At 35.6% G+C, this 12,661-nt stretch overlaps 1 protein-coding gene across 1 annotated transcript; it reads right to left on the bottom strand.

Moving 5' to 3' along the window:
* Window positions 1–22: 22 nt before the first annotated feature.
* Window positions 23–7,028, bottom strand: LOC110448915 (putative uncharacterized protein DDB_G0282133). Its single transcript, XM_021495425.1, has 4 exons — window positions 7,004–7,028; window positions 5,210–6,502; window positions 4,648–5,016; window positions 23–567 (listed from the first exon to the last, which is right to left on the bottom strand). Exons 1-4 carry the CDS (start codon window positions 7,026–7,028, stop codon window positions 23–25), a joined length of 2,232 nt encoding a protein of 743 aa, XP_021351100.1.
* Between the last annotated feature and the right edge of the window lie 5,633 nt (window positions 7,029–12,661).

The following is a 12,661-nucleotide window of genomic DNA, read 5'->3' as shown; positions in this document are numbered from 1 at the left end:
CCCCCCCCCCGACAAATTTTATTCAAATGTCCCACTTTTCCACATCCATAGCATTCAGTGTCTTTATATCTACAGACAGCATGCGGATGATGTTTTCCACATCGAAAACATTCCTCTTTATCTTGATTAACTGGTCTTCCAGTGTATACTGAACCTTTTTTTCCCCTATAGGTCCCTTACGTCCCTGGATTTTGTTTACTTCTTGTGACCGACCTTGACCTTGCTTAGACTGTAAATCTGCTACATTTTTTGCCGCCATTTCTAACGCCACCGCCATTTTCATAGCTTTCTCGAATGTCAATTCAGATTCCGACAGTAGTCTATGTTGTATTCTGTCTTCCTTTATCCCACAGACAAGCCTATCCCGTAACATCACTTTCAATGTATCCCCAAAATTACAATCTTCCGCCAGCCGCCTAAGCTCAGACACATACACAGCTACCGTCTCGCTTTGGGCTCTAAATCGACTGTTGAATGTGAACTGTTGAACGATTTCAGATGGTTTTGAGTGATGATGTTTTTGAATGAAATCTTTTAACTCTGTGAAAGATTTCTCTCCGGGCTTTACTGGGGCCAATAAATAACTCATAAGTTTGTAGGTCTTTCCCCCACATACCGATCAAAATCGACTTCTGTTTCCCTTGGTCATTAATGTCATTTGCCACAAAATAATGTTCAAGGCGTTCAATATACTGATTCCATACCTCCGTTTCAGGCCGGAATTCCTCGATTTTTCTATATGCAGCTATTACCGGGTTCTCCTGTTTGTCCTACAACAGGTTGCTTAACATTAACTCTGCCTCGTCGCCAATGTAATAACTTCAAAGTCCTTTCCTAGGATCATGCTCGGTGGCTTGTTTATTCATAGTGATGGCTGCTTACAACACGTGCGCGATCCCATAATACCCTAGCAGAGGAAGGGAGGTAACTCACTATACACTATATACTTCAAGGTTGTGCTATACTATCGTTTACCATTTACTACATTTGTTTACTTTGTACCAGCTGTATTCCTGCACTGGCCGTATCACTGTAAATTGTAGTATACAGTCTCATATACTGCAATTTGGTTTACTAACGACATATACAATGTAGGCTAATCCAACACAAGAATGTAAATATAACTGTGTATGCATGCAGTAGCAGGTCATGGAGAGAAAATACATTTCTGCTACCATGATTGTCCCTTGGTCCAACCCTTCCCCTGGGGATTTGTGGTACTAACTTGAAAACAGTTGAAATTTCCATTCTACAATTATAGAACTGGTTGTAAGGCATGAAAAGATGAATATAATCATGCAACCAGGATAAGCCATATAATATGCCCACTAACCTGAGAATATAGTTCCAGGGTCATAACAAGGGCCAAATAACCATATATGTATATGCATACATTTTTACATGGATCTCAGGCAAATTTGTAGTGAGGTATCCATAGTCTTTGTAACCCTTGGAAACAATTGCTGTTTAATAACAGGAAGACAGTAGCTTTCCCTTAAGTGCTGAGTGGCAAAGCCCAAAGGAAAAAAAGTTTGGATGCATAAATTAAAATCCTATTTCTCCTGACTAGTTGATCATAATTCAACCAAATTTGCTATGAAGCATCTTTTTGACCGAAGATCTAACTGATGCATAAAGGAAGGACATTGTGTGATTCAGTGTTGATAAGTAGATTCCAAACTATTTGCTATGTACTATGAACTACCATTTTAGTATGTACTAGGAACTGCCATTTTAGTATGTACTATGAACTGCCATTTTAGTATGTACTAGGAACTGCCATTTTAGTATGTACTAGGAAATGACATTTTAGTATGTACTAGGAATGCCATTTTAGTATGTACTAGGAACTGCCATTTTAGCATGTACTAGGAACTGACATTTTAGTATGTACTAGGAACTGACATTTTAGTATGTACTAGGAACTGCCATGAATTGACCGCACCTTCATACTGATATGGCAAATTTAAAAAAAAATGTTGACTAAGCTTTGAAAAAGTGATTTTTTATATTAAGGATATATGCTGCATTACTATGACATGAGTCGCCTATTCAGACGAGTTACAATTTGTTTTATACTGTAAATTATCTGATGGGAACCTGACTTTGGCTGGAAATAAATACTGAGATGTACACAACATTGTAGAATGTTCATATTGAGTCAAGTTACCATACTTAGAGAAATCTATTACAAAAATAAATAAATTGATGATTTTACAGCCAGCTACAGGTGTTTAAAAATGTGTTTCTTTTTCATTATTATAAAAATGCAATTTGTTTGCCTTTTTCAATACATGACAAAAATTATATATATATATTGTAATTATATAAGCATTAAGTTATATGGGTAGAAAATTGTTCCAACTTCAAATTTGATGGAATGAAAATGTTAAAGATTACATATCTTGAAAGTAAAATATTTTTAAAAAATAGCAAAACGGTCACTGTATTTATACGTCTCTGCACAGGATTAAAATAAAAATTTCAATTTAAGCTATTTTAACAACACTGAAACAAGTTTTTTCATATTTTTACACTTTTGATAACTTGCTTGGTGTCATCATAATAAAGATTAGAAGTGTGTTTTTAAGCTAGTGTGAGTAGCAATTTTAGTTAATTTATCAATTCAGATGATGGCAGGGCATTAAATGTATATTGAAAATATGTACACTTGTGGTATATCATTAATAACATGTTTGTATTCATAATTGTGAGTCAAGGTATCACGCTAACTGTAATTAGTTGTGTTTTTGGATGCAATCACTGTTACAGTTTAATGGTGATTTAACTGATGAGAACCCAACAACCGACGGTGTGTCTGTGCAGTACTAACCATGTAGTGTTTCTTTGTAAGCCAAGTAAAGCGATATGCTAAGTTGTAGTCATGTCTTTAAAACCTCAGGAAACGGTGAGTGCAGAAAGTATATCAAACCAAAGAAATCAATTTCTCGCCCATCCTTTGTGTAAGATGCGCTCCTGTACATTGGAGAGTTGTTTTTACCCAAACCTGCCCTGGCTGTCGAATTAAAAGTTGAGTTAATAATGGAAATGTGGAATAGACTGGATAGCTTTATATACTGGGTTTCTATGTTATCAGATCAATGCAGTAACAGTCCTTGCCGCTGTTTTTTTTCTATGGTTTAACCCATCCCGAAGAATGCTGAATATCTCAATTATGGAAAAATCAATCTGGAAGCTCCTCGTGAAATCACATCACTCGACCTCTGTCATGTGAGAAATGTGTTATGCAATGGTAGCACAATTAGCGTTCAAACAGAATAAACTGTAAACCTCTTATGGGAGAACTCCACAGCATGGTAATTATAGTCGTCCAATTAAAATGTGAGGCAATTGTACAAAAACATAATGGTTTAAATAAGCATGCATGCAAGCATGTTTTAACAGAGGAAGACAGCATCACTTGGCAGTTTTGCTGAGATATCCGGAGTTCATTTATAGTTTCAGGACAGCCATCATTGAACATAACACACTTTCAAAACACAACATCAAAATAGTTTTTTTTGACATGTTGACATGGGTTAAAGGTGTGGTAGTGGTGTGGCCGAATTCTGAATCTGAGAGGTTCACACACGAGTGTCTCATGGCCACCTCAGTCATTTGTAGGGAGGTGTAAATCAGCGCCTGATTGTTTTATTGACTGAGTAGTGAAGGCAAAGACCCTGGTTTATTGCACTGGTTTTCCCTCTGACAATGTTTAAAGGGTAATTTAAATGCATTCTGAATCATACAATTTGATGTAATGTCGGGCCTCCGATCAAACTGGTCCACAGCCTGTGTATCAGGACGAAGGGAGGTAAGTCTTACTCTACTTCAACATATTAAAACAGTACTGATGTGTATCTCCTTGACCAGATTACATATTTTTACTAGAAAATATATAAAATGTGGGCTGAGGTTTTGAAATCATACATATCCAAAGATATGTATTTAAATCCTTTTTTTATTTTTGTCAAGATTATGTTATAAGTAGAGTAATGGAGCAATCATGTGATAACTGTGTTGACCTTGTTCTAGATCTGTCCTGTAGTTGAAGATTAGAGCAGCAATTAATTTGCAAAGCAACATTCTCATTGGCTGTCAACATCTGGGTCATACAATCTAAATGATTCAGTTCCTATTAACAGTTACATGTCAATGTTTTAAGTTTAAAAAACTCTTCCTCGTCTCTTGATCTGCTTAAGTATTGATTTTAAGAAAAGGAGATGATGGGTAAGGGTGAAGCTAATGTGTCCTGTAACAGTCACCAGTCATGTCAGTAGACATTCAGGTGGTAAAACAGATATATACTGGAACTTAATACAATATACCCAACAATGCCATGTCATGGTTTAGAAACTGAGGATCAATTTGAAAAAAAAATACAAATTGGTCCACATAATGTGCTTATATATAGCTGTAAGGTTATTTTCACATGTTTGTGATGCTATCAAACTGTGTCCATATTTACGAATTTGACCGATTGATAATTGTCCAAAATGTCAGCTTGTTATGTCGAAAAAGTCACTTAACCAACTGTTGATTGTACCATTGTCTGTAGGTACAATGTTATTGGAAGTACCATTGTCTGTAGTTAGAAGATTATTGGTAGTACCATATTGTCTGTAGTTACAAGGTTATTGGAAATACCATTGTCTGTAGTTACAAGCTTATTGGTAGTAGCATTGTCTGTAGTTACAAGGTTATTGGTGGTACCATTGTCTGTAGTTACAAGGTTATTGGTGGTCCCATTGTCTGTATTTACACGGTTATTGGTAGTGCCATTGTCTGTTGTTACAAGGTTATTGGTGGTACCATTGTCTGTAGTTACAAGGTTATTGGTGGTTCCATTGTCTGTAGTTACAAGGTTATTGGTGGTGCCATTGTCTGTAGTTACAAGGTTATTGGTGGTTCCATTGTCTGTAGTTACAAGGTTATTGGTGGAACCATTGTTTGTAGTTACAAGGTAATTGGTGGTACCATTGTCTGTAGTTGCAAGGTTATTGGTGGGACCATTGTCTGTGGTTACAAGGTTAATGGTATTACCATTGTCTGTGGTTACAAGGTTATTGGTGGTACCATTGTCTGTATTTACACGGTTATTGGTAGTGCCATTGTCTGTTGTTACAAGGTTATTGGTGGTACCATTGTCTGAAGTTATATGGTTTTTGGTGGTACCTGTTGTCTGTATTTACATGGTTATTGGTGGTACCATTGTCTGTAGTTACATGGGAATTGGTGGTGCCATTGTTTGTAGAAACAAGGTAATCGGTGGTACCATTGTCTGTAGTTACAAGGTTATTGGTGGAACCATTGTTTGTAGTTACAAGGTAATTGGTGGTACCATTGTCTGTATTTACACGGTTATTGGTAGTGCCATTGTCTGTTGTTACAAGGTTATTGGTGGTACCATTGTCTGTGGTTACAAGGTTAATGGTATTACCATTGTCTGTAGTTACAAGGTTTTTGGTGGTACCATTGTCGGTAGTTACAAGGTTATTGGTGGTGCCATTGTTTGTAGACACAAGGTTATTGGTATTACCATTGTCTGTAGTTACAAGGTTATTGGTGGTCCCATTGTCTGTATTTACACGGTTATTGGTAGTGCCATTGTCTGTTGTTACAAGGTAATTGGTGGTACCATTGTTTGTAGACACAAGGTTATTGGTATTACCATTGTCTGTAGTTACAAGGTTTTTGGTGGTACCATTGTCGGTAGTTACAAGGTTATTCGTAGTGCCATTGTCTATTGTTACAAGGTAATTGGTGGTACCATTGTTTGTAGACACAAGGTTATTGGTATTACCATTGTCTGTAGTTACAAGGTTATTGGTGGTCCCATTGTCTGTATTTACACGGTTATTGGTAGTGCCATTGTCTGTTGTTACAAGGTAATTGGTGGTACCATTGTTTGTAGACACAAGGTTATTGGTATTACCATTGTCTGTAGTTACAAGGTTATTGGTGGTGCCATTGTCTGTAGTTACAAGGTAATTGGAGGTACCATTGTCTGTAGTTACAAGGGTATTGGTGGAACCATTGTCTGTAGTTACAAGGTTATTGGTGGTTCCATTGTTTGTAGTTACAAGGTTATTGGTATTCCCATTGTCTGTAGTTACAAGGTTATTGGTGGTCCCATTGTCTGTATTTACACGGTTATTGGTAGTGCCATTGTCTGTTGTTACAAGGTAATTGGTGGTACCATTGTTTGTAGACACAAGGTTATTGGTATTACCATTGTCTGTAGTTACAAGGTTATTGGTGGTACCATTGTCTGTAGTTACATGGTAATTGGTGGTACCATTGTCTGTAGAAACAAGGTCATTGGTGGTACCATTGTCTGTAGTTGCAAGGTTATTGGTGGTAGCATTGTCAGTAGTTACATGGTAATTGGTGGTGCCATTATTTGTAGAAACAAGGTAATTGGTGGTACCATTGTCTGTAGTTACAAGGTTATTGGTGGTACCATTGTCTGTAGTTGCAAGGTTATTGGTGGGACCATTGTCTGTGGTTACAAGGTTAATGGTATTACCATTGTCTGTGGTTACAAGGTTATTGGTAGTAGCATTGTCCGTAGTTGTGTAGTTACAAAATTATTGGTAGAACCATAGTCTGTAGTTATAAGGGTATTGGTAGTTCCATTGTCTGTGGTTACAAGGTTATTGGTGGTACCATTGTCTGAAGTTATATGGTTATTGGTGGTACCTGTTGTCTGTATTTACATGGTAATTAGTGGTTCCATTGTCTGTAGTTATATGGTTATTGGTTGTACCATTGTCTGTATTTACATGGTAATTGGTGGTTCCATTGTCTGTAGTTACATGGTTATTGCTGGTAACATTGTTTGTAGTTACATGGTTATTGGTATTACCATTGTCGGTAGTTACATGGTTATTGGTGGTACCATTGTCTGTAGTTACAAGGTTATTGGTAGTGCAATGTGTTAGTGTTTATTAAATAAATTGTAATACATGTACCACTGTTATGTCAAGGTTCTTTGCAGTACTCTTGTGGGTTATTCGCAGTACCATTGTTAACACTTTGTTTTTTTGTAGTACCCTTGTCAGTAATTGCAATGTTATTGACTTAACATCCAAAATTTTAGCATGGTTGAAATGTACAAAACTAAGGTAACAATTGCTTACTTTTGTAAGATTAACAAGGCATCACAAGTGGTGCAAATCACCTCGCATTCACACATTATGTGCCATATGTATGATGAAATGTATAGAAAATTCAATGATGTATCAGTATCTGCTCTAGTGACAGCATTCTTTGATGGATAATACCAATCACTTGTATGAAGTTTCATGAATTTTCCATTGAGAAATGAAGTTGCTAGAGCCATGACAAAGAGTGTAACATACGTACATACCGGTACCTGTGTACGAGCTAAATACTACATCCCCTTTTTGAAGTTTTGAAATTTCATACCACAACATTTATGTGTTTGCCACATTCACAAAATAAAAGGCCACATCACTAGTGATGAACAGCTTTTTGCTTTATATTACATGTGATGACACAGTGGCAAACATTTTCACTGGACAAATGAGACTAGGAAAGAAATGATTTCCCAATGCTTTAAGGCATCATATTTTATGTGTCCTTCTACAATATTGTCATAATTCGCAATAATATTCTCATTCAAAAATATAAATCATGAAAAATATCATTTTCCTGACAAAGCTGAAAATGTTATGGAATGTAAAAGTTCCTCAACTTGCGTCAGTTAGTTTTAAGAAATTATGTAACCCTTGTGTATTTTCAGAAATTGAAAAGCTTAAATTTGCTGTATGATAATCATCAAACTTGTAGTAACTAGCTAATGAGTCAGTGTCTATTTTATACCGTAGAGGTCTCTGGGACTTCCTGTCTCACGAGAAGAAAGGTGTCTGTACCTGATGACCAGACTCACTTTGAGATAGTTGAATCATATGACATTGCAAGGTCATCAAGTACACATGTCCTTAGGATTCCTTTGTGACAGGAAGGAATCTCCACAATAAAACACAGATAATCTTATGTCATCCAATTAACTGGTCTCCTAAACAAACACAGAAAGGCCAGCGTAAGCCTGTTATAAGCCATCCCGATCCTATGCCGCTAAACTAATCAGCCAACCCTCTGCAATCATCGACAACACCAATTAACTTTGGATAAATTAGGATTAACATTTAATTGCTTCCATTATTTTTTCCTGCTGGCACATATCTTCTGCGTTTTGCAGCTTGAATTAAAGAATTCCACAAGCTTTTTTAATGGTAATAATGAATCAGGGGCTACACATGTATGTGTACCTCATCAGTTGTCTCTAAAATTTCTCAACATCCACAATGCTAACTCACCAAGTCATAGAACACTTACTAACCAAGCCTTGTAGTGCTGTTAACATCCAATCCATATAACCTACTAACTCACCAATCCACACAACTGTACTATAAAGTCACCAATCCACACAGTCAACAATCCTCACAACATTACTAACTCACCAATCCACACAACATTACTAACTCACCAATCCACACAACATTACTAACTCACCAATCCACACAACATTAACTCACCAATCCACAACATTAACTCACCAATCCACACAATACTACTAAATACCCACCCATATAACACAAACTCACCAATCCACAACATTAACTCACCAATCCACAACATTAACTCACCAATCCACACAATACTACTAAATACCCACCCATATAACACAAACTCACCAATCCACAACATTAACTCACCAATCCACAACATTAACTCACCAATCCACAACATCATCTACATACTCACTGGTAGCATAACTTATTCACCAATCCACACAACACTACTAAATACCCACCCATATAATACAAACTCACCAATCCACAACATTAACTCACCAATCCACAACATTAACTCACCAATCCACAACATCATCTACATACTCACTGGTAGCATAACTTATTCACCAATCCACAAAACACTACTAAATACCCACCCATATAATACAAACTCACCAATCCACAACATTAACTCACCAATCCACAACATTAACTCACCAATCCACACCATTAACAACTCACCAATCCACACAACCTGTATATTATTAACTCACCAATCCACACAACTTACTCACCAACCCATTCAACACAAATTCACCAATCCACAACATTACCAGGTACTAACTCACCAATCCACATAATATTACAAAATTACCAATCCACACAACAAACATGACTTACCGGTACTCACACACAAAACTATAAACAGAAATATACCACACAACACAGCTTACTACCAAATAAATACAGTATACAAGCAACATACTACTTACTCATAAATACACTACCAACACATTACAGCTTACTCACAAATACACTACCAACACATTACAGCTTACTCACAAATACACTACCAACACATTACAGCTTACTCACAAATACACTACCAACACATTACAGCTTACTCACAAATACACTACCAACACATTACAGCTTACTCACAAATACACTACCAACACATTACAGCTTACTCACAAATACACTACCAACACATTACAGCTTACTCACAAATACACTACCAACACATTACAGCTTACTCACAAATACACTACCAACACATTACAGCTTACTCACAAATACACTACCAACACATTACAGCTTACTCACAAATACACTACCAACACATTACAGCTTACTCACAAATACACTACCAACACATTACAGCTTACTCACAAATACACTACCAACACATTACAGCTTACTCACAAATACACTACCAACACATTACAGCTTACTCACAAATACACTACCAACACATTACAGCTTACTCACAAATAAAAACTTTATCCTCAAAACATTGCTTACTACCAAATAAATACATTATACATGTACCTGCACCACACTGTAAACTCACAAATACACTACCAACACATTACAGCTTACTCACAAATAAAAACTTTATCCTCAAAACATTGCTTACTACCAAATAAATACATTATACATGTACCTGCACCACACTGTAAACTCACAAATACACTACCAACACATTACAGCTTACTCACAAATAAAAACTTTATCCTCAAAACATTGCTTACTACCAAATAAATACATTATACATGTACCTGCACCACACTGTAAACTCACAAATACACTACCAACACATTACAGCTTACTCACAAATAAAAACTTTATCCTCAAAACATTGCTTACTACCAAATAAATACATTATACATGTACCTGCACCACACTGTTAACTCACAAATACACTACCAACACATTTCAAGTAACCCATAAATAAATATTCTATCCACAAACTACCAACTAATTACATCATACTATCACCACACTGCTGACTTACACTACCAACACATTACTGCTAACCAAAAAATAAATATGCTATACATAAAACACTACTAACTACCAAATAGACTATGCTGGGGACATCCCCACACAACACTGGTAACTCTAAATGATTGATTCTTACATAATACAAGCATTACAAACTGCTGTGATTTTCCAGTGATATCATTAGCATTGTTCTTCAAATGCAATGTCTGAGTGTGTAATTGCTCTGAGTTTAGGATTTTCCTTATTGACAGTTAATTTCTAGAATGAACTGGCATTCTTTTTGATGCTGTAGCTGGCTTGATTTTTTAAATTTATTAATTAAATATCATCAATAAATGGATAACTTTTTTATGAATTTATACCATTTACCCAACAAAATGTTAAAAAATGCTGCCTGCTGACTGACTAGCAACATTGATATTGCTTGTTTCCATTTTTTTTTTTTTGTAATACAAATGGAAAATGTCATGTCATGTAATTAAGATTGGGAAACATCTCATTAAATCTTGAAAAAAAATGAAAAACCAAAATACACTAAAATAAAACCATTTGATTTTGTAACCCTATTCCATCATGAGACTTGATGCAATCATTTTTTACTGTTTAATAATTCAATACATGTCATTATAGTTTCCTAGTTGAAGAAGGAAACATGGAGCCCAATAATTCTAGTTTTTGTATCCTAAATCAAATTCTAGCCATCAAAATGTACCTTTTCTATAGTATTTATATCTTTGAAAACATAAATGTTAACTAACATAAATTTTACAGTAATTAATTCAGGAGAAAAAGGAAATTAACCTGAATTACCATGGACCAGCTTAGTGCCAACAGAATTCAACATTGTGTAAAACAATTAGGAAAGAGGGGCAGAGCTGAAAGTTGGAAATAGAGGTTTAATCTATATAAAAAGGATTGTGCCTTATGAGTGATTGGATTTAGACCAACTGTAATTTGGCACAACACTGTCCCTAGATGAAGGGATTTCAGTATTGTATAAATGCAGGCTGTGTATCTGTTTTAGAGAAAAAGGACAGGAACCAGTAGGGGAACTGGGACAACAAACATCGACTTCAATTCCAGGTCTTATGAGTGTTTAACAGAAACTGGTGCCAATGATCATCTCATGACCAGATTCTGTCTGTTGCCTCCTCCTGAGAAATAATTCTCTTCTTTCAATTCAATCTTCATCTGGCTGATTTTAACAAAACTTGATACAAATATTTCCCTTATAATCCTGACCAAGTGTTATATTGCAGACCAATACACAAAGTTGACTACCTGCACACAGTTCTCTGATTGGTTGCGATATTTTTCACTTCTCCTATCTTTGATCTGTTCATTGGTCAAGAGTCAAGAGTCAAGAAGCTCTGTTTAAAGTCGCATATACATGTAACATAATAACATTAGCACTGTAGTGCTATTCTTGCGACAAAACATATGTAAAATTTAACAAGGATCACAGTACTTATGAATATAATTATATATGTATAAAAACAAGACATCAATTCAAATTAGATACCTGGTATGCTAAAAATATACAGTAGAGCACATGAAATCACATTTCTGCAAAATAATTTAATAGTGAACACTTGAAAGTCACACAAGTGTTACAAAACACAAGTTAAGACACTATCATAGTATAATGTACATGTATGCTAATGTAGCAAAGTGTAAAAATGTACAGGATATACACTTATATAGTGTGAATTAAAAAGAGACAAGGAAGTCATAGATTGAAACAGAGCTATAATTATGATATTGTAAAAAGTAATGATCTTTTAAATAATGGAGCTCAAGTCTAAAATAAATATCAAATATATAATAAGTATAAAGTACTGAGTATATAAAATTAAATAACAAAAGCAAAAGTGAAATTAAAGAGTTGCAGTAGAAAACATTTGGTAGATTCCAAAGGGGGACAACTCACACTATATGGTGTGTGCAGATAGCACATGAGCAGACATTATTGTCCCAGGTGCGAAGCAGCCCACGAAATGACTTATAGTTTTCAGCTAATCGAAGTTCATTTGGTAGGCTGTTCCACACCTGGGAAGCAGCAAAACAGAAAGATCTCTTACCATATGTGGAGATGTTCACCTTTGGGATCTTTACCAGGTTATCTTGTCTCAGGTTGTAAAAAAACTTCTTTCCTCTCAACAAGATTTTGTAAAATTGATGGAGAAATATCATTTAAAATTTTAAAAACGTCAGAGGCCATATCTTTCGTACGTTTTATATGTAAAAAATCAAGTTTGTGTTTTCTAAGAATATCAATGACTGGGGAAACATAATCATTTTCAATAAAAATGGTAACCACTCATGTTCTG

The sequence above is a fragment of the Mizuhopecten yessoensis genome, unplaced genomic scaffold (genome assembly GCF_002113885.1).
Source record: "Mizuhopecten yessoensis strain PY_sf001 unplaced genomic scaffold, ASM211388v2 scaffold4373_2, whole genome shotgun sequence".
NCBI classification, from domain to species: domain Eukaryota; kingdom Metazoa; phylum Mollusca; class Bivalvia; order Pectinida; family Pectinidae; genus Mizuhopecten; species Mizuhopecten yessoensis.
The sequence above is the reverse complement of the archived record's forward strand: the minus strand, read 5'-3'. Positions and strand labels throughout refer to the sequence as shown.